This window comes from Megalopta genalis, unplaced genomic scaffold (assembly GCF_051020955.1).
Source record: "Megalopta genalis isolate 19385.01 unplaced genomic scaffold, iyMegGena1_principal scaffold0095, whole genome shotgun sequence".
Taxonomy (NCBI): Eukaryota; Metazoa; Arthropoda; class Insecta; order Hymenoptera; family Halictidae; genus Megalopta; species Megalopta genalis.
In genome coordinates, this window is record NW_027476164.1 from 175,599 (window position 1) to 199,811 (window position 24,213).

The window sequence follows — 24,213 nt, forward strand, 5'->3', positions numbered from 1 at the left end:
CCCTAGACCCGTTAAAATTCTCAAGTTTTATGACGGGGTTGTTTTCCGGGCCTTTCGGGTCTACGACGCGTCGCGGTCATTAAAAAGACGGAAGACACTGCACAGATGTTCGGCAGATGGAAAAAAGGTTTCCGTCTCTTTAGATGATCCTCGCTCCCCCCGTTGAGCGACCGAGTCGGTCAATACACGATCAGCGTACCTATTAACTAAATAGATCGCGATGCACTGGGTTGCTTGCGGTATGTTTAAAAATGTCTCTAAACACTGTTCTCGATGGGCAGAGGTGCCAGTTGTCTCACGTTCCGCTTGTAGACTCCTTGGGAAGTCCGCACGGTCACGACCCTGGCGACGTCGTCCTTTCCTGGGTGAAGTTGTGCCACACAACCGAGACGCCACTGCAGTGGTGGAAGATTATCCTCCTTCAGGACGACGATGGTGCCCTCGGTGATGTTGGGCGACCCCTTGGTCCACCCTTGGCGAACGTTGAGTTGGTTGATGTATTCCTTGTACCGGCGGGACGAAAAGTCTTGTTTGACCTTTTGGATATGTTGCCAATTGAACAGTCGGTTGCTGGGCGTTTTTCTGAAATCAATCTCAGGAAAACTCGTCAAGGAATCACCAATCAAGAAGTGGCCAGGAGTGAGTGCGATGGGATCGTTCGGGTCGGAAGATAGAGGAGTCAAGGGTCTGGAATTGAGTTTGGCTTCGACCTCTATTACGAAGGTGTTGAACTGCTCGAATGAGAACAGTTCTTCTCCCACCACTCGCTTCACATGGTGTTTGAAGCATTTGACGGCGGCTTCCCAAAGGCCGCCAAAATTCGGAGACAGCGCCGAGATGAAGTGCCACGAGATTTGCTTCTCCGTTAGGAAGTGGCGGATTTTGTTCTCCCCATTGTGCAAGATCTCGTGTATCTCGGACATCATGTTGTTCGCACCAACGAAATTGGTGCCGTTGTCCGAATAGATCTTTTCACAGATCTCCCTCCGCGAAATGAATCGTCGCAAAGCCCCGATAAATGTCTCTGTGGTCATGTCGCTTACGACTTCAAGGTGTATTGCCTTCGTTGAGAAACAAATGAAGACGGCAACGAACACCTTGAGTCGAGTGCGATTGCGATGTCGTCGCTCCTTTATATAAAAGGGACCACAATAGTCCACGCCGCAATTGGAAAACGGGCGGTGCTCGGTCACTCGTGCGGCGGGTAGGTTTGCAGGTTGTGGCAGGTGGGTCCACACGGAAGCACTTGACGCACCGCCTCACGATCTTCCGCGTTGCGTTTCTGCCGTCGATGGGCCAATAGGCCTGCCGGACGGCGTATAGGGTAGTGGTGCTGCGTGGTGCTTCTCAAGGTGGGCCTGGCGGATGATGAGCTCGGTCACATGATGACTCTTCGGCAAGAGGATTGGATGTCGCTGATTGTAAGACAGCGTCGAATTTACGAGACGGCCTCCGACGTGTAGCAGTCCTTGGTGGTCGATGAACGGATTCAGCGGAAGGAGCTTGCTCTTCTTGTGAAGCTCGGTGCCGGATCTCAATGAACGAAGATTGTAGGATGCGGACGGTGGCCGATTGGATCTCTTCGATGGTGAGAGGTCCTCTGGATCCGGCGGATCTCGAATATCGCTTCAGGCCACGTTGATTTGCGTGTTGAAAGCCAGGTGGGTCCGTGGCGCCAGTGTTGGTTCTTGCTGAACTGCGCTGGTGCTTGTCCCCGGGATAGCAGATCCGCCGGGTTGTCGTGAAAACGTACGTGTCGCCACGCGTTTATGTTGGTTTTTCTCTGAACATCCGCTACGCGATGTAAAACGAATGTTTTGAGACAGCTGGATTCCTTGTGGATTCGGTCCAGAAGGTGATGGCTTCGGGATCGGTGCCGAGTGCCCCTTAAACCAAGGTCATCAAAATAGCCAGCAGAGAAGCTCCGCAAAGCTCCAGTCGTGCGAGCGGAACGGTCTTCAGTGGTGCCACTAGAGACCTTGCGCAGAGAAGATGTACCCGTATCCTGCCGCTGGTGCTGATGGATCGAACGTAGATACATGCTCCATACGCTCGCTCGCTGGCATCACAAAATCCGTGAAGCTCGATCTTGCGATGACCAGATTGGGTGACGTTTCTCGGAAACCTCTGCGAAGGTTTACCATTCGGTGTGTATGCCAACTGGAAGGTATTCGTCCCAATCGACCTTCAGTTGCCATAACTGCTGGATCATGAGCTTCGCGAGGTTAGTAACCGGTCCGAGGAGTCCCAGTAGATCGAAGATCTTTGCTACAGATGACAGGATGGAACGTTTCGTTACCCGTGTGGTAACGTTGTGATTCACGGTGAATCTGATGGTGTCCGCTGGTGCATCCCATACGACACCGAGGGTCTTGACGGTGGTCGCGTCGCCGAAGACCTTGGGATGTACTTGTTGGGCCGAGAGGTCGGTCAAAAGCCTGGGTTCGTTTGACCTCCATTGACGTATGTTAAGTCCTTCCTCCGCCAACGAGTTGATGACCTGATCGCGTACGGTCTGAGCTTCCTCCAATGTATTGGCACCAGTCAGCAAATCGTCGACGTACAAGTCCCTCTTCAACGTTCTTGAAGCTGCTGGAAATTGGGACTCTTCGTCGTTCGCTAGCTGGTGTATGCACCGAATTGCTAGGAATGAAGCTGCGGATAGCCCGAACGTGACCATATTCAGCTCATACGTGGTGACCTCGTGTCGTGCGTTTCTCCACAGGATCCGTTGGTACTTGCGATCCTCTGACCGAACGAGGAACTGGCGATACATTTTCTCGATGTCGCCAGTCAGCGCTTACACGTGCATGCGAAATCGCAGGAGTAGCAGCAACATGTCGTCCAGTATCGTGGGTCCTATCAGCAGCGCGTCGTTTAGTGATATGCCGCTACTCGATTTGGAGGAGCCGTCGAACACAACACGGACCTTTGTGGTCGCGCTCGATGACTTTACGACCGCATGGTGCGGCAGGTAGAAACCCGGTGACTGGGGTTCATCGGTTCCTACCTGAGTCAAATGTCCGAGCGCCAGGTATTCATTGATGACGGTCGAATACTCCGTCTTCAATGCAAGATCGCGCGAGAACGCCAAAAATCGATTTAGAGCGCGAGACCGTGATGCACCGATCATTGATTCCCTTCCGTTGAAGGACAGAGCTACGACGTACCGACCTGTTTCATTTAGCTGAAGATGTTGAGTGAAATGATCCTCGCATCGTTTCTCCTCGGACGAGAGGCGCCGTTCGGATGGTCCCTCTTCCAGTTCCCAAAATCTTTTGAGGTCGAAACTCAACTTCGTCAGGAAGGTTTTCCGCGTCGTTTGGTGTTTCCTTGCAGGTGCGCTCCCCCCGATGATCCATCCCAGTTGGGTTTTCTGGAGGACGAGATCCGGGTTGCCACGTGCAGACAAGTTGATTTGCCCTATACTGAGTGATGCGAGGGCAGGACAGCTTCCGATGAGCATGTCTACGGGCGCTGGACGGTAGAAGTGCGGATCAGCCAGTTGGATGTTAGCTAGGATGTTGAATTGATCACGGTCAATCGGCTCCTCCGGTACGAACCCCGCAATGCGTGGGATTGTGAAAAATGTCAAATCCCGCTTGTAGGTCGAAACACGGGATTTGATGGTGGTTTTCACAATCTTGTTTGTGACCGTTCTCATGGCGTTCAGCGTCTCGATGGTTGCCGCCGATTTTGTGACGGGAAGCTGGAATTTCGCGACGAACTCCTCTGTGGTGAAATTCGCATTAGCGTAGGTATCGACCAATGCTCGACATGGGATTGAGGGTTGATCGCGACCTGCGACCTCGACGATCGCCGTGGTCATCAACCCTTTGGTCGGTCCCTCGGTGGCTCGAACGCGAATCCCTTCCTACGGCTGCTTCCTTCTTCGTTTTCGTCGTGGTCATTCGGGTCTGTCCGTAGATTTCGGCGGATCTTCGTGTAACTTGGTGTTGTGCCGTTTTCCGCATGTTCTGCAATTCCCGGCGTTGCAGTCCTTAGCACGGTGGTCGAAACGCAAACAATTCAAGCATAGGTTCAATCTTGTTGCCGTCTCGATCCGTTTCCTGACTGGCATCTCTAGGAACGCCTTGCATTGGAAGACGGGATGCTCTGCTATCTTGCAGATTGCACAATTGTTACCTTTGGCAGTTACGAAGGCTTGCCCGCTTGCTCTATTCGCTGATTGCCTGGGATGTTGTCTCCTCTGTTTCGTCCGGAAGGAACCCGGTTTCTGAACGTATCGTGCGGTCTCGGCTTGGCCTTGTTGGACTGTGGGAGTCGAGGTTGAAGGCGTTTCGCAGTCCCTATACTGATGCGAGGTAAGATTCAAAAACTTGAAGATGTCCTCAATTTTGGGCATCTCCGTAGTCGTCAGGGTGCGTTCCCACATCCTTCGTATGTCTTGCCCCATGCGCGACATGGCGATGTTTGCGAGTAAGTCGCTTGCGATTTGTTCCCACGTCCGACCGAGAGCTTGCAACGACCGTACATGTAGTTGCATGTAATTGGTCAGATCCCGTATGGATTCGGAAGTCTCGTTCGGCATGGTCGGTGTGTCGCGATGAAGCGCAGCGTGATGAAGAATGAGGGCTCGCTTGTTTTCATATGTCTCGATCATATGAGTCCAAGCGGCTTCGTAATTTTCTTCACTGACGGTGAAGGCCTCAATCGTCGTCGCCGCTCTGCCGGTGAGCGAGAGGCGCAAGTAGTTAAGCTTTTGGATGTTACTTAACCCAGCGTGCGTGTGGATCATCGTCGTGAATGCGTCCTTGAACGTGACCCATTTCTCCAGCCGGCCGTCGAATTTCGGAAGGTCGATCCGCGGTAGCTTCACGGATAATCCCTTCGACAACGCGGACGGTGTAGGTGAGTCTCGCCTTGCGGGATTAAATGACTGCGCGTGAGTCTGGTCGACCCGTTCCGACGTGGTGACTGCGATGACGATGGCGTGATCATAGGCATCAGTCACCGTTGCTCGTTCTCCTTTGGCCGTGTCGAAGTCTTCTAGCAGACACAACTCATCCTGGATCTTGTTGAATTCTTCAAACTGTTGTCGAATGCGTTGTGTGCGTTCCCGGAGTTTGACACGCTCAATAACGGAGTCTGCGTATGACTCGACGTATTTTGTGAACAATGTCAATTGCGCCTTAAATGTTCGGCGCTTCGTTTTCAAGGAATGGACGTAGGTTTCGCCCTTGTCCATTCCGCTTGAGAGTGCACTAGTCGTTGCCATTGTAACGGGATCGGCTGCACTCTGGTTTTTCACTCTCGAATTGTATTTCCGTAGATCGCGAATCCGGCTCGAAGGACCAAAAATGTGTGTGCGAAGCGAGTCGAGAGCTTTTTCGACCCGCGATTGCGTTCGCTCGTTAGCAAATTTATGCCGCGGATGAGGATTCTACGGAATGCCTCGTGATCTGGCTCGGTTACGGTTGATACTGAGCAGAATTGCAATCTCCCACTGTTCCGTCGGTGTGGTTCCTGCCCGATCAGCCGCGTCGTGGTCGTGAAGATTGGCGAAGTGCCCGAATGAGTCTGTCCGATTGACTCCGGATGAACGACTCGAACGATTCGAACGACTCCGTGTGAACTCGAGAGAGTGTCCGATTCACTGACTGCCCGATTGCACGACCCCGTATCACCGACTGTAATGTACTCGAGAGATAGAGCTAGAGCGAGAGAGAGAGAGAGAGAGAGAGAGAGCTGCGCCCCGACTGGTCGCGTTGTTTTATACAGTTACCCCCACTTGAGATTCCTGAAGGAACCTCCACCGCCACGCCGGGATGCGCTAATTGGTTTTTCGCGAATATTACGATTTTCCAATCAGTGTCCTCTAAACGTTTTGTCGCCACCCACTCGTACCGTCCTACACGGGCCTTGTCTAGGAGAGGGGGGTGTCGCATAGTTGCGTGGTCGGGAAGTCCCCTGGGGCCTGAGATATCGTCCCAGCTGTAATGCTGACCCTTCCCGCCCCACTCTTAGTCCCAACAAGAGATAAGACGCGGATATAAGTAGGGAGCTAATAATGCGCGCAGCAGTGATTGATTGACATTACAATCGGTAATCCGGAGGTACATATTGTGCGCGGCGGACGAGGTCCCAGACCGGCATGAATTAATTTTTGTGGAATATTGTAAAATAAAATACACGCTGGAAAGCCATAGCTTTCCAGCTCCTTTTTAAAAAAACAAGTGCTTCAAACCCTGCATAACATTGGGGACAATCGTGGAGCGGAGATTTCTTTTTCGATGTCTACGTGGAAACTGCTGGTAAAAACTAGAGATTATATAAACAGTTGCTTCGACACGGACAAGAAGGAGTAACGAATCGACGAGAATTTATCGTTACAGATAGTTAATTTTAATGAAATGAATCTAGTCAAGTTGTTCAATTTTCATACACCGATCTATGTTACCAAACAGACGATGTATAATTTGTACAAATTAGAGTTATGCATCGATCATATGTATTTATGGTTACTGGAAAATATTCCGGAAATTCGAGATAGATTCATAAAGCTCGTCGATATTCTAAGAAGTATCGAGAATAGTAATAATAAGAATTACGCTGCCGCGATTCTCGCAAAAGAATCGTTCCAACAAAATTGTTTAATCGATTGTGAACTGCTAGCTCTATGTTTAGATTCAACCGTGTCGAAAGCGGATCGTTGAAAGTGTGGGAGAGATTAATCAGTATTAATGTAAAAACATTTACGCTAATGTAATTTTTTATTTTCTTCAATAAAAAGAAAAATACATTATATATGACAGATGATTTGTTTATCCACAATAACCATTTTACGTATATTTCATTTCCTTTTCTACGCAATACTTGTTCCACTAAATACACGTCGGCATACTTGGTAGCGCGTATCTCGTGTTCGTAAAATCCCCCAGCGATAGGTTTGTTCTTCGAGTCGGTCAACAGGTATGTGACGGGATTGGTTCGCTTCACCGTAATGATCCTAAATACTTCCGTCGACCAGTTCGGCGTGTATCCTTTGTCGAACGCAGTTTTGAACTTGCTTATGCGCACGTAGTTGCCAACATTGAATTTCGCAGGACCGGCGATCTTAACGTTGCTGTAGACGGTGGACAAGAGAGTTTTCGCATTTTTTCGATTCACGTCCGCTGATCGCATACGGATGGTACGATGTTTTCGATTATTATAATTTTCGATCAATGCGGGAAGCTCGTCGATCCATCGATACTTCCCGCTCAACGAGAAGAATTTCCACACGTTGTTCTTCAGCGTACGATTGAATCGCTCGACTATGGATGCTTTCATGGTGCTGTACGTGGAATAGTGTTTGACGTTGTGTTTTCTCAGATATTCTTGAAAATCTTTATTGTAGAACTCTTTCCCCATATCGGTCTGCAAATTGTTCGGTATTCTGCCATACTTTCTCAACACCGACGCGAAAGCTTTGCACACATCGTTGGCATTTTTACTTTTCAGAGGGACTACCCAGGCATATTTGCTAAATGTATGTTGAACCTCGACGATGTCGGCCTGCCAGAGATCGTCGAGTTCTCGCACGATCACTCGCCTGCGCGGGAAGAAACGCCTCGCTGGAGCGTGCAATTCGTTCACCAACTTTACTTTTTCATCGCTCATGATTACCACTGACACCTCTCTCTCTCTCCTGCTTTATCGGGTTCGCGGTCGCTTCAAAACGAAAGATGAATGAATTCTTCGTTTAACTTTATGCAATCGAGGTTTCTTCAGTTGCTCCTGCTGCCGCTGCCGTAACATTTTCCTCGTTTCTCGGTTCAATCATTATCTTCTGCTCTTTCGACGATGTTTCGTGCAGCGCTTGTTGTTGTTTAATCTGATGTATTTGTTGACAAACGTGGTCGAGTCTCAACTCAATATTTGTAAATCTATCGTTCCAATTTTCGTCCACGAATATTGTTTGATTGGTTTCGCAGCAATTTCAACGAATGCTCGTTCTATCGAACCACCTGTTAAATTTATCAACAGGCATTTCATTCATTACTGCAGTAACGAGTATCGAACTATTTAATTTATAATCAATCTGGCTTCGCGAAGTTCTTCGATTATGGATATTATTTCGTTGTCGTGACCAGTGTGCCCGGCATTTTTCGATGCCATCAGCAATTTCAAACGATCCACCAGCTCGTTCGGATCGTCCCAATGCACGTAATCGATCGGATTGTTGGTTACATGCATCATCGTTGGAATTTGTATACCCTTTCCGCTCAACGTTGAAAACATCGGTTCTATGATAGTTTTGTACTTGTAACCCTTATTCCCCATTATCTGGTTATCTCGTTGATGCGCGCGCGTAGCGATGAGAATGTTTCTGTAAATATTCTTATCGGTCTTGGTGTACAGGTTCTCGTCGGGTATTCTTTTGAATATCAATACGTAGAGACCTGGAGTTCCCTCGTACCTAATTTTAATTGATAACGATATCGTCGTTACTTTCAACATCAAACGTGGTGTTTCCAAGCATCAGTTTGTCATTGTGAAAATACACTCCGTACACGTTGTTCAAATTTTTCGGTGGTCCGCTAAAGAAATTTTGCAAGTATTTGCTCGCTAAAGGTCCAAGATTGTTGAACACGATTCAAAAGCTTTCTCCTGTTGCGCCGAAAGTATCGTAGGTATCGGTTCGAGCGCTTTATTGTCACCCACCTCGTTATCGTCACTGTTGCCACCGTCGTCGTCGTCGTACAACACATAGTCGATGTCATCGATTTTCTTCTTCAAATGCATCCTTGGCGTTAAAGCTGCTTCGTCATGCTTCCTCTTCTTCTTCTTCTTGTTCCATTTTCTCTCCACCTTCTTTGTAGAGAACAGCGACTGCGTCTGCGGATCCGATGGCCGATCCACGATCGGCGTATTATCGTTCGCTTCCGTAGCTGTATTTTGAACCAGCTGTTTCAACGGCACCACGATCGGACGTAAATTCGTCTCAATGTTCGACTCCGTATCCATTTTCCCAATCTTCAGGGCTAAACTCTTTTTACGTATGACGTCACTGGTCTTGGCTATTTCTTTGGTGATCGCGGCTCGTCGGTTTTTCTTAGACCGACGCATATCGAGCGGTACGATGCGACTCCGACGACTCTTGCGGTCCAAATGAGCCCCGATCACAGCACGACGAATTCGTTAAATCCGCGCCGGTAACGATCACGATTCGCAGGGCTGTCTTTGTCGATTACAAGGAATCCATACTTGTTTCGCCAACACCTTCTACAAAGTGCGTTGAACGTTTCGAACGACATATCTGTATTCACATGATCCTGATGAACGTGTCGCAGATTCGTGACATCTTGATTGAATAGAATCACTAGATTCGCATTTTCGCGAATCAAATGTTTAGGTATTCTCGCGTACGATTGCGACAGATAGAAACAATCGACGTGCGAATGTCCGCCCATCGCGAAATATTCTCTCATGACATCCTGTTCGTCGCAAGCAACGTCGTCAAAGATAAATGGAACGTTTATTTTGAAAGTGATGTAAGTCCTTTAAAAAAAAAATGATATATGACGTAATTTATGCTTAATTTAGTGTAAAATTTTTGTTTATAACTAGTTAGTATTTAATATCTTAAAAAATGCCAATGCTTTGTTCAATTTAAAATTGGTCGGTAAAAGAAATTGCGTAACCATTGATTATGAAAGTGGTGGAAGTCCAATTTCCATCACGATGCCAAGCCTATTACATACGAAAAATATAAGGATATGCAGCAGCTATTATCTTATATACCTCCTGTGCATCATGAATATTTCAAATATTTATATTTTTTATTATAATATTTTTATCAATATTTCAAAACATGAAGAGCATAAATAATTAATAATACCAATATCTTGTGTTAAGTTTAACAATATATAAATATAATTAACGTTCAAAATAAAAAATGCTAATCCTATTTTATTTCTTGTTATTATTTATAAACAAAATTGGATTAATATGAGATATATTTTAAGTGATATTTGTTATTTCAAAATTAAAATTAAATGATATTTACAATTGACTAATTATGAAAGTGATGTAAGTCCATTAGCAGCCTGGAAATTGTATATTATTTTAGTTAAATTCGCCTAAAAGAAATTTATATAATCAAATTACATCTTGATAAATTAGTAAAAACATTCCCAGACTTCACATAATTAACCTATATTTTTTAATTGTCAGATCTGCTAACATTCAATTTTCTCGAAACGAAAGAAAATGGACTTGCACCACTTTCAAAATAAACGGTCCAAATATTGAATTCGGTCGACTGGGGAATCACGTCCGCGTTGTCCTACATCCTCCACGGACGAGAGCAAGTTGCTCAAGTATTGATACTTTGGTTGACGCAGCGATTTCGAATACACGTACACGTTTGTGAATCGCAGCCCATTCGGACTCTCCAACAGACTAATCATAACGTTCGTTTTACCACATCTTGACGGGTCGCTTATCACGCACCGTATAGTACTCGGTAGCAACGATCCGTGTTTCCGAATTATCTCATCGTAGTCGTCGAACGTGCGGCAGGTCGGAACCCAGATATTCAAGGACTGTCGTACGAAACGCATGCCCTCTCGCTCTGTTTTCTAATGATAAAATTCCTTCTCAAACGACAAAGTATTTATACGAGAGCTCGAGCATCGTTGAATTGACTCGGAGACGTAGGAAACGCGCGGGCGTTGAAATGAACCCTTCCGGGGTTGTAAGGCCCGGATTGCACGGTGGACGCGTATGTTCTTAAGTCGCCGATTGATTGCCCGCCAAATTAATTTTGGGCTATCGGATTCAAGTTTCGGATTAGTGGTTGTGCGTACTGTTGCGTGATTTGAAGACTGAGGGCTTGTGCCTTGTGAATGATTGCTCGCGGGATGACTGCTCGCGTGTACCGGGAGAATTGCAATAGACCGTTTTTCGGGTTTGCTCGACTATTTATATGGGTAGTTCCTCGTCGGAACTTGTCCTGGAGGGGGTAGGAACGCTAGTCGCTGGGTCGTGGAATCTCTGCGACCCTGGTTCATGCCCCGGAAATTCCGTCAGGTCAACTCAGGTAGCGGGCCCCGTCGCGCGCTCGACGTCGGCTGACCCTTCGGAAATTCCGGGTTTATGGGACCTTATGGCTGTCAAGGAAAACGGCTTATTTACGATGAGCAAAAAAAAGGAAAAAACGTCTGCCTTGTGATTTTATGCTATGTCCGGATGGCATCCGGACAATCTGGACGCCAAATGGTTGTGAAAGTGTCCTTGACTGCAGCCCAACTATGGTCACGTCCGTGTCGTAAACCCGGTCGTAAAGACTCCACGTGTTTGTTCCTTCGCGATGGAACAATCGTAGATATCAGTCTCCCCGTATTCCAATGATAGAGCGATTCTCCATGACTGGTAAAAACAGCTCTGTATACCGTTACAGACTGGTAAAAACAGCTCTGTATGCCGTTACAGACTGGTAAAAACAGCTCTGTATACCGTTATAGACTGGTAAAAAACAGCTCTGATGAGGTTAGGTATGGGTCTGAAGAAGAAGAAGAAGAAGAAGAAGAAGGAGGAGGAGGAGGACCGACGAGCGGCCAAAGGAAAGAGAAAGAATGGTGGTAGAAACAGTGTCGAAAGAATTCTACCGATCGCCAAACGAGGCGGTTTTCTACCGCTGTTGTTACCTGCTTTGGGAGCTTTGGGAGCGTTGACAGGTGCTGCTGCTGGGGTGATCAAAACGATAAACGATGCGAAAGCTGCGAAGAAACAATTGGAAGAAGCGCGACGACACAATCGCGCTATGGAGGGCCGTGGAGTGTATCACACCGTACAAACGTGGAAAAGGAATGAAGAAAAGAAAAAAAAAGACAAAAGAAAGGAAAAAGATAACTCGGCGACGGACGTTGAATTGAAAATCGCCTGAATTGAAAATTACCGCATTTTCGTGGAGTTTTTATGCGCGATGAATTGCCGAAACAAGTATGGGTAAACGAACGAGGAACAGTGAATCTGGATAGCGGTCATGGTTCAGGAACGCACTGGGTCGCGTATATAAAGCATGGTTCGCAAGTCAGTTACTTCGATAGTTTTGGAGATCTTCGACCACCGATCGAATTGATTCGTTATTTCGGACCAAACGCGGCGATCTCGTATAATCACAAGATTTATCAAAGTTACGACGAAAGCGTGTGCGGGCAATTGTGTGTGAAATTTCTGCGAGGAACTCTGATATAGTCCGTCGCAAGAATGTCATACACGTTCACGTTATCAGGAAGAAGTAGCATGTTATCGTCCAAGTACTTCCCGCCTATAGATCTCAACAATGCTGATTACGAACTGGGCCTGCTCGATTTGCAAACTTATTACACGATACCAAACATCAGTTCAAATATCGGAAACAATAAATACTATTTCGGTGACGAGGGTGAGGAGATAATCATCCCGGACGGTTCGTACGAACTGGAGGCGATCAACGCTTACTTGAGGCGTGAGATAAGCGCGCGGTATCCTTCTCCAACCAAAGATAACAACGATGTAGAATATCCGCTGATCTTACGAGCGAACAACAACACTATGAAAAGCGAAATTAAAAGTGCATATAAGATAGATTTTACGAAACCTGACACCGTGGGTCCTATCCTAGGATTCTCTAGGAATCGCATTCTATCACCGCATGTATCGGACACTCCCGTGAATATCATTAACACGAATATTATTCGAATAGAATGGAACGTAACTACCAGTTCGTACGATAACAGGAAACTGGTTCACATGATACACGAATTCGCGCCCAACGTGTCGCCGGGGTATAAAATATCGGAAACGCCAGCACGAGTCATTTACCTTCCAATCGTTACACGATCAATGGATGATTTAACGATTCGCATCGTGGACCAGTCTGCACGTTTGATTGATTTTCGAAACGAAGAAATCACGGTACAGATGCATGTTCGTCGAACCGTCTCATTTTTTTTTTTTTTTTTTTCAGGAGGAGGGGAATGCATTGCGCACGCCGCCCTAAGATGTTGGTGGGCGGGAGTGTGGGACTCCCTGGCGAAAAGGGTGCAATACCAAGTATACCCACTAAACCCCTCCTCAGGCGTCAGCCTTTGCGCAGAGCACCCACCGCGGTGTCCCCTCTCGGGATTCCTGCACGGTGGGTGTCTGGATCACAAGTCAAAAACCGTTTAACTAAGGCCACGGTAAGCCTATACTAAACCTAAAGTCAGAAAAAGAAAACCTAAAAATTAAAACATAAAATAAACGCCTAGCCTTAAGGCTGAGGCCTGTGTCTCGTAAGGTTGCTTCGCACCCTGCGGTGCCGTCGTTTCTCTAGCCTGTCAAATTCCTCTCGCTGCTTGATCACGTCAGTGACGTAGCTAACGAGAGTAGTCCTTGTATCTTCGTCCTTAAGCAGCGTCATGAAGCTCCCGAGACTGATGGCGGTCCCCATCGCCCTTTCGGCGGCGCCCCTCTCGGCAGCGAAATGCCTGCACTCCAGGAGCGCGTGAACGGGGCCATCAGGCTCCCCCCCGCATGCCAGGCAGAGATCACTATCCGTAAAGCCCATCTGTAGCGCCGTGGTTTTACGACGCCTTTTTGACGCGCGGGGATCGAACGTCAACCCTACCGGGGTTGTAAGGCCCGGGCTTCACTTGTCTGAAGACGCGTCGGTTTGTAATGGTTATCGGTCCGATTGACCGATTTTGAATGAATGAGTGATTGAATTCCCGAGTCGAATGAGTCTCCGGTTGCGACGAGTGAGTCTCCGAACGATTGAGACTGTTCGACGCACGGGTGAGACTCCGTTATCGAGAATGTATAATAATATTGCTTGAAAATTACCGAACCACTCTTGAACCACTACTCGGATTGAATTACGACTGAATATATGACTCGCCTCGACTGCTCGCGTTTTTTTATGCCCTTTTCCCCACTTGAGATTCTTGAGGGAACCTCCACCTCCATGCCTGGATGCGCTGATTGGTTTTCTCGAAAATTACGATTTCCCAATCAGCGTCCTCCGAACGTTTCGTCACCACCCTCTCGTACCGTCCTGCACGGGCCTTGTCTTGAAGAGGGGTGCGACACGTAATTGCGTGGTTGGGGAGGTCCTCCGGGCCTTGAGATGTCATCCCCGCGACGGTTGGGACTAACTTTCCCAAGACACGTTCAAAAATCTCAAGTGTTTTGAGGGAGGTTTTTTCGGGCCTTTTGGATTTACGACACGTCGCGATCATTTGAAAAGAAGGAGATACTGCCCGGATGTTCGGCAGCTGCCAAAAAAGGTCTCCGTCTCCTCAGATGACCCACACTGGTCCGTGCCATAAACCCTTCACGAGAGAGGTCTGCGGGAGGTTCTACGTGACGGAACATGCTCCCCCCGTTGAGCGACAAATCGCTCAATGCCCTGTAGTTTGATTAAAGCTATCTTAAATTTACTTAAGAATAGCGACTGTCTCTAGTGGGTGTTCTCGACTGGTAGCGGCGCCAACTGTTTCACATTGCGCCTGTAAACACCGGTAGATGTTCGCACGGAAACAGCCCGGATGACATTGTCCTCCCCTGGATGAATCTTCTCGATGCGACCCAGGTGCCACTGAAGCGGTGGAAGATTGTCGTCTTTTAGAACGACGATGGTGCCTTCTCGGATGTCATGGGAGCCCTGGCTCCACCTTTGTCGTACGTTAAGGTGGTTGATGTACTCCTTATGCCACCGAGTCCAAAAGTCCTGCTTAACCTTTTGGATATGCTGCCACCTCGACAGCCGGTTCGTGGGCGTTGAAGTCAGATCGGCTTCCGGCAAGCTCGTCAATGGATTGCCAATTAAGAAGTGACCAGGTGTTAAGGCTAATGGATCGTGAGGATCTGAGGATAGGGGAGTTAAAGGGCGAGAATTCAAAATCGCTTCGACCTCAGTGATGAATGTATTGAATTGCTCGAACGTGAACAATTCATCCCCAACGACTCGCTTGACATGGTATTTGAATGATTTCACCGCGGCTTCCCATATCCCGCCGAAGTGTGGTGAAAGGGCAGGCATGAAGTGCCATGTAATTCCCTTGCCCGCGAGGAAATTTTCTACCCTGCTGTCCCCCTTCAAGATTTCTTGGAGTTCCCGTAATTCATTGTTAGCTCCCACGAAATTGGAGCCGTTATCGGAATAAATGTTGCGACATATGCCTCGACGCGCGATGAGACGTTTTAATGCCGCGATAAACGCTTCGGTCGTCATATCGCTCGCAACTTCCAGATGAACGGCCTTGGTAGTCAGACATATGAATACGGCAACGTAAATTTTTACTGGTGCGATTGCGGAAGCGCCGCTCCTTGATATGAAAGGGTCCGCAATAATCTACACCGCAGTTATAGAAGGGCCGCGTTTCGGTAACTCGGGAGGCAGGTAGATTTCCCATGATGTATTCGGGTGTAGGCGGATTCACCCTGAAACACCTGACGCATTGTCGCACGATTTTGCGAGTCGCGTTCCTTCCGTCGATCGGCCAGTACTTCTGTCGCACGGCATATAAGGTTGTTGTAATGCCGGCGTGATGACTGCTCACATGTTTGTCGCGAATGATCAAATTGGTGATATGGTGACCTTTGGGAAGCAAAATCGGATGTTTTTGGGCGTATTGTAATTTCGAGTTTTGCAGCCGGCCTCCCACGCGGAGTATACCCCTTTCATCGATGAAAGGGTGTAGCGGCAAAAGTTTGCTTTTCGCATGTAAATTTGACCCGGTTTTTAGTTTTTGCAGATCTTGGGCGAAAGCCGATGCTTGGACCAATCTGATTATTTGCTCGTTTGCCGATTGGAGCTCTTCGACTGTCAGAGGTCCTTTGTTCTTGCGAGGCTGTCTGAATCGTAAGCAATACGCGGTGATTCTAATTAACCGAGATATATCGGAATACCTGGTTAAGATTTCATCGGTATGGCTAACGGTAGCGAGACACTTTAGACGTTTCACCTCTGGCACATCTTCCGTGATGTCGAACTTCGATTTTGGCCATGTCGATTCGATAGTGGATAGCCATTCGGGTCCGTGTCGCCAATTCGAATCGCGAAGAAATTGGGCTGGTGATTGTCCCCTTGACAGTAGGTCGGCTGGGTTGTCTTGAGATCTCACGTGTCGCCAAGCAGCAATGTCTGTTTTGCCTTGTATGTCGGCCACCCTATTGGCTACGAATGTTTTTAAGGTGCATGGTTCCTTCTGGATCCAGTTCAAGACGATGGTAGAATCGGTCCAGAAGTTAACATGCTCGGTTTCGATGTGCATAGCCTCTCGGACTGTAACGTACAGTGATGCCAGAAGAACTGCACCGCACAGTTCTAAACGGGCGAGGCTTACGGTTTTTAGCGGGGCGACACGTGATTTGGCGCAAAGCAACTTGCTGACTATTTCTCCGCGGTTGTTGACTGAGCGCACGTATATGCATGCCCCATACGCACGTTCGCTTGCGTCACAAAATCCATGAAGTTCGAGCCTTTGCGCGGAAGGTTGACCGACGTTTCGATCAAACGAAATGTTGTTCAATTGCCCGATTTCTTCCACGAATGCGATCCACTCCGTGTGAAGACTGGCTGGCAGCGATTCGTCCCAATTCAATTTCAACTGCCATAGACGTTGCATGATTAATTTTGCTACGACAGTGACCGGTGCCAAGAGACCTAGCGGGTCGAAAATTCTTGCGATAGTCGACAAGATGGTCCGTTTCGTGATCTTTGTTGGAGCGTGGAAGTCGACGGCGTACGCGATTGAGTCGTTTCGCGCGTCCCACGCGATACCGAGCGTCTTCACCGTGGACTCGTCGAAGAATTTCGGATGGATCTGCTCCTTGTTTAAACCCTCAAGAAGTTCAGGGTCGTTGGAGATCCATTGACGGATGTTGAATTGAGTAGTTCCATGATTTCGTCGCGTAGATTCTTGGCCTCTTCATGGGTGTTCGCGCCGGTGAGGAGATCGTCGACATACAAGTCCCGCCTTATGGTTGTAGCTGCTCGTGGGAAGTCAGCTTGCTCGTCGTCTGCAAGCTGATGGATGCTTCGTATAGCCAGAAATGGTGCCGAGCACAGTCCGAATGTGACTGTGTTTAGCTCGTAATCGGCTATTTCGTTGCGCTCGTTTCTCCACAGAACTCGCTGATAACGACGATCCTCTGGCCGTATGAGAACTTGCCGGTACATCTTTTCGATGTCTCCGGTCAAGACGTACGTATGTAATCGAAATCGTATGAGCAGTGCGAAAATGTCGTCCTGAATGGTTGGCCCTGTGTTTAATGCGTCGTTCAGGGACAGCCCGCTGCTTGACTTCGCCGAACCATCGAAGACTACTCGAACCTTTGTCGTTGAGCTCGAAGTTTTGATGACCGCGTGATGGGGCAGGTAGAAACCATTCGCGTTTTGTGGTTTCGTGGTGCTCATGTGGCCGAGCGTCAAATATTCCTTCATGACCGCGGAATACTCTTCGCGCAATGACGGATCACGCTGAAGTTTGCGTTCAAGCGAAAGAAACCGATTAATGGCTTGCGTCCGAGTTTCGCCTATCAATGTTCTCTTCGCGTTGAACGGTAACGCGACGACGTAACGTCCGGTGTCGTCTCGTTTCACGAGTCGATGAAGTGGTCTTCGCACTCGCGTTCTTCGGCTGTTAAATGATGCTCACGCGGTCCCTCTTCGATGGTCCAGAATTTTGATATGTCGAAGTCGAAATTGCTTACAAATGTTCGATGCTTCACGCGCGACGAAGCAGACAAAACACTCCCCCCGATGATTCAACCGAATTGAGTTTTTTGCAAAATCAGATCCGGTCCGTTGGATGTTGACAGGTCGATTTGTCCGATGCTTAGGCTGGCTAGCGAAGGGCCGGTGCCTATTAACATGTCCACGGATGCTGGACGATGAAAACTCGGATCTGCCAATTTGAGATTGACCGGGATTCGCAATTTAGATCGGTCGATGTTCGTGTCCGGTATGGGTCCCGAAATGTTGGGGATTACCAAAAACGTGAGATCTCGTTGAAATCTTGACGTCTTCGATTTAATGGCGGTTGAAACGATTTTGTCGCTTAGCGTGTTCAGGTCGTTCAATGCTTCGATGGTTGCGGAAGCTGCCCTTTGTGGTAAACGTAATTTTTTCGCGAATCTTTGTGTGATGTAATTCGCGTTCGAGCAAGTATCTATCAAGGTTCGACATTCTAATGGTTTTTGGTCGCAGTCTAACGCGTCGACAACTGCGGTAGCCATTAGTTCGTTTGTCGCGATCTTGACGGACGGAGCGCTTTTCCGGATCCTGTATTTTCGCTTTCTTGTACGGCGCGGCTTCGACAGCGATGCGTTCTGTCATTGATTTTTATCGTCATCTAGATGAAGCTTCGTGTTATGTTGCTTGTTACATACACGACATTTCCCGGCCGTGCAGTCGTTGGTTTTGTGGCTGGAATTTAAACAATTTAGGCACACATTCGCCTTGCGTGCCATCGCGATCCGGTCGACAATCGGAGCATCCAGAAATTTGCTGCACTTAAACACGGGGTGCGCTCCGGCGTTGCAGATGTTGCAATTTCGTTTAGTCGCGCGATCCGACGGTGACGAACGTGAATCGTTGGCCGTCTCGACCTTGTAGTTCGTGTTGTTGGTGGCGAAAGTCCGGCGTTTCATTCGCGGAGATGGGATCTGACGAGATCGGATTGGATGCGCGTTCGTCCGAGGCTCAGATTTTGGGGGCGCGGTGTCATCGTCGTCGCATTGATGCGACGCGTTATGCAAATATTTGAACACATCCGCGATTTTTGGAACTTGGGTGTCGGCCAGAGTTCGTTCCCACGTTTTCTTCGTCTCCTTGCTCATTTTCGATATGAGGATACTCGCTAATAGATCGTTTGCGATATCCTCCCATGATCTACCGAGGGCTTGCAATGATCGTACATGAAGCTGCACGTGGTTGGCCAAGTCGCGGATTGATTCCGATGAATCGTCGGGCATTGCAGGGGTGTCTCGCAAGAGCGCGGCGTGGCGTAATACGAGTGCGCGTTCGTTATCGTACAGTTCCTTTAGGTGACTCCACGCTTCGTTATAATTGTCGTCGCATATTGTGAAGGCTTGAATCGCGGAAGCTGCCTTTCCGGTTAGCGACAATCGCAGATAATTTAGTTTTTGTACGTTGTTCAGCCCGGACTGTTGGTCGATTAAAGAACTGAACGCATCCTTGAATGTGAGCCAATTTTCCATTTTACCGTCGAATTTCGGAAGGTCGATTTTTGGCAAATTTACCGGGACTGCGTACGTCGATGCAGTTGATACCGGAGAATTTCGCGCGGAATTGTTCTCTCGAGACTGCGAGTCGAATGATCGCTGGAGAATGACTGCTGATGCCGTCACGTCGTCGTATGCGTCAGTCACTTCTTCGCGCTCGCGCTCTGATTCGTCGAAATCTTCTAACATCATAAGGACATCTTGATCCGCGTTAAAATTTTCGAATGACTTGCGGAGTCTGCCGATTCGATCATCTAATCTTATTCTGTCCTTTTCTGAATCGACGTATGATTCGATGAAATTCCGAAGCCACGTTATTTGTGACTTGAATGAGCGGCGTTTCATTTTTAGAGCGCGAATTTGTTGGTCTCGGTCTTCAACTGAGGTCGACATGTTAGATGATGCGATGTAAGAGGATGGGAATCACGAAAGGAATGATCACGTTCTTGTTAAGAAATAGCAAATCCTTTTGGACGAGCTTACCTTGTACGATGTCCTTGCGTGATGGAAGCGTCTCTGGACCGAATGACTGCCGAAGACGTATCTCGATACTCTGCAAGGCTGGCTGCTCGAGTCCTGGTGCGATTCCCAAATCCGGCTCGAAGCACCAAAATGTAGCGCCGTGGTTTTACGACGCCTTTTTGACGCGCGGGGATCGAACGTCAACCCTACCGGGGTTGTAAGGCCCGGGCTTCACTTGTCTGAAGACGCGTCGGTTTGTAATGGTTATCGGTCCGATTGACCGATTTTGAATGAATGAGTGATTGAATTCCCGAGTCGAATGAGTCTCCGGTTGCGACGAGTGAGTCTCCGAACGATTGAGACTGTTCGACGCACGGGTGAGACTCCGTTATCGAGAATGTATAATAATATTGCTTGAAAATTACCGAACCACTCTTGAACCACTACTCGGATTGAATTACGACTGAATATATGACTCGCCTCGACTGCTCGCGTTTTTTTATGCCCTTTTCCCCACTTGAGATTCTTGAGGGAACCTCCACCTCCATGCCTGGATGCGCTGATTGGTTTTCTCGAAAATTACGATTTCCCAATCAGCGTCCTCCGAACGTTTCGTCACCACCCTCTCGTACCGTCCTGCACGGGCCTTGTCTTGAAGAGGGGTGCGACACGTAATTGCGTGGTTGGGGAGGTCCTCCGGGCCTTGAGATGTCATCCCCGCGACGGTTGGGACTAACTTTCCCAAGACACGTTCAAAAATCTCAAGTGTTTTGAGGGAGGTTTTTTCGGGCCTTTTGGATTTACGACACGTCGCGATCATTTGAAAAGAAGGAGATACTGCCCGGATGATCGGCAGCTGCCAAAAAAGGTCTCCGTCTCCTCAGATGACCCACGCTGGTCCGTGCCATAAACCCTTCACGAGAGAGGTCTGCGGGAGGTTCTACGTGACGGAACACCATCCTCGCCAGGTACTCAGCGAAGCATACGTGCCCGGAGATAAACTGGGTTAGGCGAAAGCTGAGTACTTTAGGGCCCCACTGGATCCACTCGCTGATATTGGGAATCAAGCGGTGGGTCCAGCGTCCATGCCTTGCAGCATCCCATCTCGCTTGCCAACGCTGCTGCGTGACAAGCTTCTCCTCAGCCTTCACCCGCCCAGCCTCCGACACGAAGCACTCCGAGCCCCTGTCGAGGGTGGACAGCCTGCGGAAAATACGCAGCCTTTCCTCCGCCACCAACACCAGGGGCGGCACGCCCGCCAGAACGCAAACGGCGTCGAGGGACACGGTCCTGTACGACCTGGCTACTCGAGCCAGGATCGAACGCTGGACCGCGTTAATGGCCTTATCGTTGCCACACCTCGACGCCACGTGCGCCCAGACAGGGGTCGCGTAGAGGACCACCGACTCGACCACCCTATAGTAGAGCAGCCGAGCCCAGTAGCCCCCACCCCGGATGTTGGGAAGGATTCGGGCTAGCAGGCCCGCGTACTTGGCTGCCTTCTCGCAGCTTCGCCTGACATGCGCGCGGAAGCACTGATTTCCCTCGATCAGCAGCCCGAGGTAGCGCACGCAACCGCCGCTACGGAGGGACGCCGAACCGAGGGCAAGTTGAAGGGCCTCCGGCGCCTTCCTACTGGTCAGGTGCAGGACCTCAGTTTTCTCCTCCGCCAGCTCAAGATGTTTATCCCGAAACCACGCGTGGATGCGGGCGAGCGTTTGCTCGGCCAACGCAACCACGCGGTCGGCACTACGCGCGCCGACGAGAAGGGCGACGTCGTCGGCAAACCCTAAGACACTACAGTGCCTGGGAAGAGGCATCTCGAGGAGACCATCATATTGGGCGTTCCAGAGCCAGGGGCCGAGAACGGAGCCCTGAGGCACCCCGGCATGTACTGTAAAACGCTCAGGTCCTGTCGGGGTCGTCGCCTCCACTACGCGCCCGCTGAGATAACTACTCAGTACGCGCAGCAGCGGAGACGGGACCCCTTTTCCCGCCAAGGCGTCCAGAACACCGTCCCACCGTACGGTGTTAAAGGCATTCCTGACGTCCAAGGCCACCATCACGCAATGCAACCCTGTACGCTTAGCAGCGTCCCATGTGTCGATGAGACGACACATGGCATCGACCGTGCTTTTGCGCTTGACGAAGCCAAATTGGTTGCTTGCGAAGGTAACCCCGGACGCAAGGCGCTCCTTGAGACAATACTCGAACGCCTTGGAGAAGTTCGAGAGAAGGCAAAGCGGGCGCCACGACACCACGCCCCCGGGTCCAGGCTTCTTGGGGATCAGCACAAGCCTGCCCACCTTCCATGCCTCCGGGAAGTATCCCAGTGTGATACATGTGTTGAAAAGGTGGGCAATATGGCTAAGTGCCTCTCTCCCAAGAGCCCAGACCACGCAGGACGCGATACCGTCGACGCCGGCCGCCTTCCTCTTGACCCTTTTGATGGCCGCCTCGACCTCCTCCTCTGTAAAAAACTGCCTAGAAGAGGCAGGGCACTCTAAACAAAAATCCTCAATTCGAGGGAAAGGAGCCCCACTAGGAGGCTCCGTTACAAAAAGTTTGCGGACGACGCCCGCAACCTCGTCGGCGCTAAGGGATGCTGGCGGGGAGCGTCCCTTGACCCTACCCCTGACCCAGAGGTACGGCCGGCCCCAAACATCCGCCTCTACCCTATCAGTAAAGGATCTCCACGCTGAGGACTTGGCTTTCGCAATAATGCGGGCCAAGTCCTTTTTTAGTGCTTTATACGCCGCGATCCTAACCTCCAGGACACAGGCGTCCCGGCCGCGCCTGGCCCTCTGGAGGCTTCGTCTAGCTCTACATACAATTTTTCTGGCCGTCGCAATCTCGCTACTCCACCACCACACGGGACGCTTATTGCGCAGCCCGGGGTGGAGAGTGCGAGACGCGCGTCCGGCCAGTTCGACGATCATGTCTATGTACGCGTCCACGTCCTCAACAGTAACAATACTGAGAGGGTTAGCTTCATGCGCAAATTTGTGATACCATTTCAAAAAACGTTTAATATCTACGCTCCGGCGCGGAGGGCCACTGTACGGTCCCCGCCCGGCAGCGCAGTCTACAAATTTATGTAGGATATACCGATGATCGGAGGCAGTCTCAACGTCGAGGATACTGCTCTCCATCAACCTTGCATAGGCGCCCCCGCCACAAAGCATAAAATCGATGAGGGAGCGCTGACTCCCCCGCTCCAACGTAAACGCCACGGTACTCCTAACCGGGACGAGGCCAACCCTATTAATGAGCTCGGGGACGGCGTGCCCCCTTGCATCGGAGCAGACCGATCCCCAGGCCGGGGACTTCGCGTTGAAGTCCCCGCCCACTGCAATCTGGCCCAAAGGAACTTTTCCAATTAGGGCTTCAAGCTCACCGAGAAGGGCACCGAATTCGGTGAGCGGGATATTCGGGGAGAAGTAGCAGCCAACGAGGGTGAGATCACCCACGCTGACCGCCACCGCCCCCCGAACGGCACCAACAGGCCTAGCTCCCGCCCCCGCAGCGCCCCTTCCCGTGACCCAGACGGCCGCCTTTCCGGTTTCGTCCCTGTGCCAGTCACCTGGAACGGTCCAGGGCTCCGACACGAGGACAACGTCGACCTCGAGCTCGTGCACGGCCTGCTGGAGCAGGTCGTGAGCTAGTCGACACCTATGCAGGTTGATCTGGAGGACGTTAAGACCCCCCAACCGGATTCTCTGCGAATTGGCCGTACTAGTCATCGCAGTACACTAGTATAAAAATAAAAATAGAGGACAATAAATTAAAATTAAATTGAAGCTGGATTTACCTTTGGCAAGACGCCGGTGTTAAGCCAGAAATAAATATGCAGCCGGGTAAAGTTCCTAATAGTAATCCAGTGCGGCACTTATTAGTTCGGCGTAGCCGTTGCACTCACCAAACTGCACTTTTAACAACTTAAATTAAAATTAAAATTCAAACTTATCGGTTATCGACCGATAAGCTAGCGTTAGTTTAAATTAAAGGAAAGAAAAGAAAAAGAAACGAAAAAGGTTCTATAAGAAGACCGACAAAAACTCTGCTCCGACAAAAACGGGCAAACAAAAACTGGCCGAGTCGGTCGCGTGTTGTCACAGGCGCTACGTGACGTCAGGCCCGTCTACCGTATTTTGACGGAGAGGGCCGGCCCCCTCCGCACGTCCCTGCTCCGAGTTGCTTGTAGAGCCGTTCGGCTCCGGTCGTGTACCGACGCTTCGCTCGGCCGCGCCTGCGCAGCCGCCTGCGCGTACCGTGTTGCGCGGCCTTAGAGCGACGTCATCCAGGCCGTCGAGCCCGTCTCCCCCCGCACGTCCCTGAGCCGGCGCTCGCCGCAGCCTAAGCTTCGGCTCCCCTCGGCTTGCGTCGCGACGAGAGGCCGAGTCTGCGCGCCGGTCTGCGCAGACATCGCTGCGCGTCGACGTCGCGCTCGTAGGCGCGGAGGACTCCCCCCCGGCCGTTGCACCGCGCGGTGCAGGCTGCGGAACGCCACCCGCACGAACGATGCCACCC

At 49.8% G+C, this 24,213-nt stretch overlaps 4 protein-coding genes across 4 annotated transcripts; all 4 read right to left on the bottom strand.

The window, feature by feature from the left end:
- Positions 1–257: 257 nt before the first annotated feature.
- Positions 258–1,034, bottom strand: LOC143262187 (uncharacterized). The gene has a single exon (XM_076528053.1). It carries the CDS (start codon positions 1,032–1,034, stop codon positions 258–260), a length of 777 nt encoding a protein of 258 aa, XP_076384168.1.
- Positions 1,035–2,800: 1,766 nt separating this feature from the next.
- Positions 2,801–3,829, bottom strand: LOC143262188 (uncharacterized). Its single transcript, XM_076528054.1, has one exon. It carries the CDS (start codon positions 3,827–3,829, stop codon positions 2,801–2,803), a length of 1,029 nt encoding a protein of 342 aa, XP_076384169.1.
- A 10,602-nt stretch (positions 3,830–14,431) lies between these two features.
- On the bottom strand, positions 14,432–16,247 carry LOC143262189 (uncharacterized). Its single transcript, XM_076528055.1, has 3 exons — positions 15,883–16,247; positions 15,481–15,828; positions 14,432–15,299 (listed from the first exon to the last, which is right to left on the bottom strand). The coding sequence occupies exons 1-3, from the start codon at positions 16,245–16,247 to the stop codon at positions 14,432–14,434; spliced, it is 1,581 nt and encodes a 526-aa protein (XP_076384170.1).
- Positions 16,248–16,810: 563 nt separating this feature from the next.
- LOC143262190 (uncharacterized) lies at positions 16,811–17,419 on the bottom strand. Its single transcript, XM_076528056.1, has one exon. It carries the CDS (start codon positions 17,417–17,419, stop codon positions 16,811–16,813), a length of 609 nt encoding a protein of 202 aa, XP_076384171.1.
- Between the last annotated feature and the right edge of the window lie 6,794 nt (positions 17,420–24,213).

Bases quoted from the DNA above. Each gene is read 5' to 3' on its own strand.
- LOC143262187 (XM_076528053.1), bottom strand. From the start codon at position 1,034: ATGACCACAGAGACATTTATCGGGGCTTTGCGACGATTCATTTCGCGG.
- LOC143262188 (XM_076528054.1), bottom strand. From the start codon at position 3,829: ATGACCACGGCGATCGTCGAGGTCGCAGGTCGCGATCAACCCTCAATC.
- LOC143262189 (XM_076528055.1), bottom strand. From the start codon at position 16,247: ATGCACATCGAAACCGAGCATGTTAACTTCTGGACCGATTCTACCATC. The intron at 15,829-15,882 runs GTATTCCGATAT...CTTACGATTCAG, and splicing joins ACCGATGAAATCTTAACCAG to ACAGCCTCGCAAGAACAAAG. The intron at 15,300-15,480 runs GTACTGGCCGAT...TTTCATATCAAG, and splicing joins TTATATGCCGTGCGACAGAA to GAGCGGCGCTTCCGCAATCG.
- LOC143262190 (XM_076528056.1), bottom strand. From the start codon at position 17,419: ATGAAGGAATATTTGACGCTCGGCCACATGAGCACCACGAAACCACAA.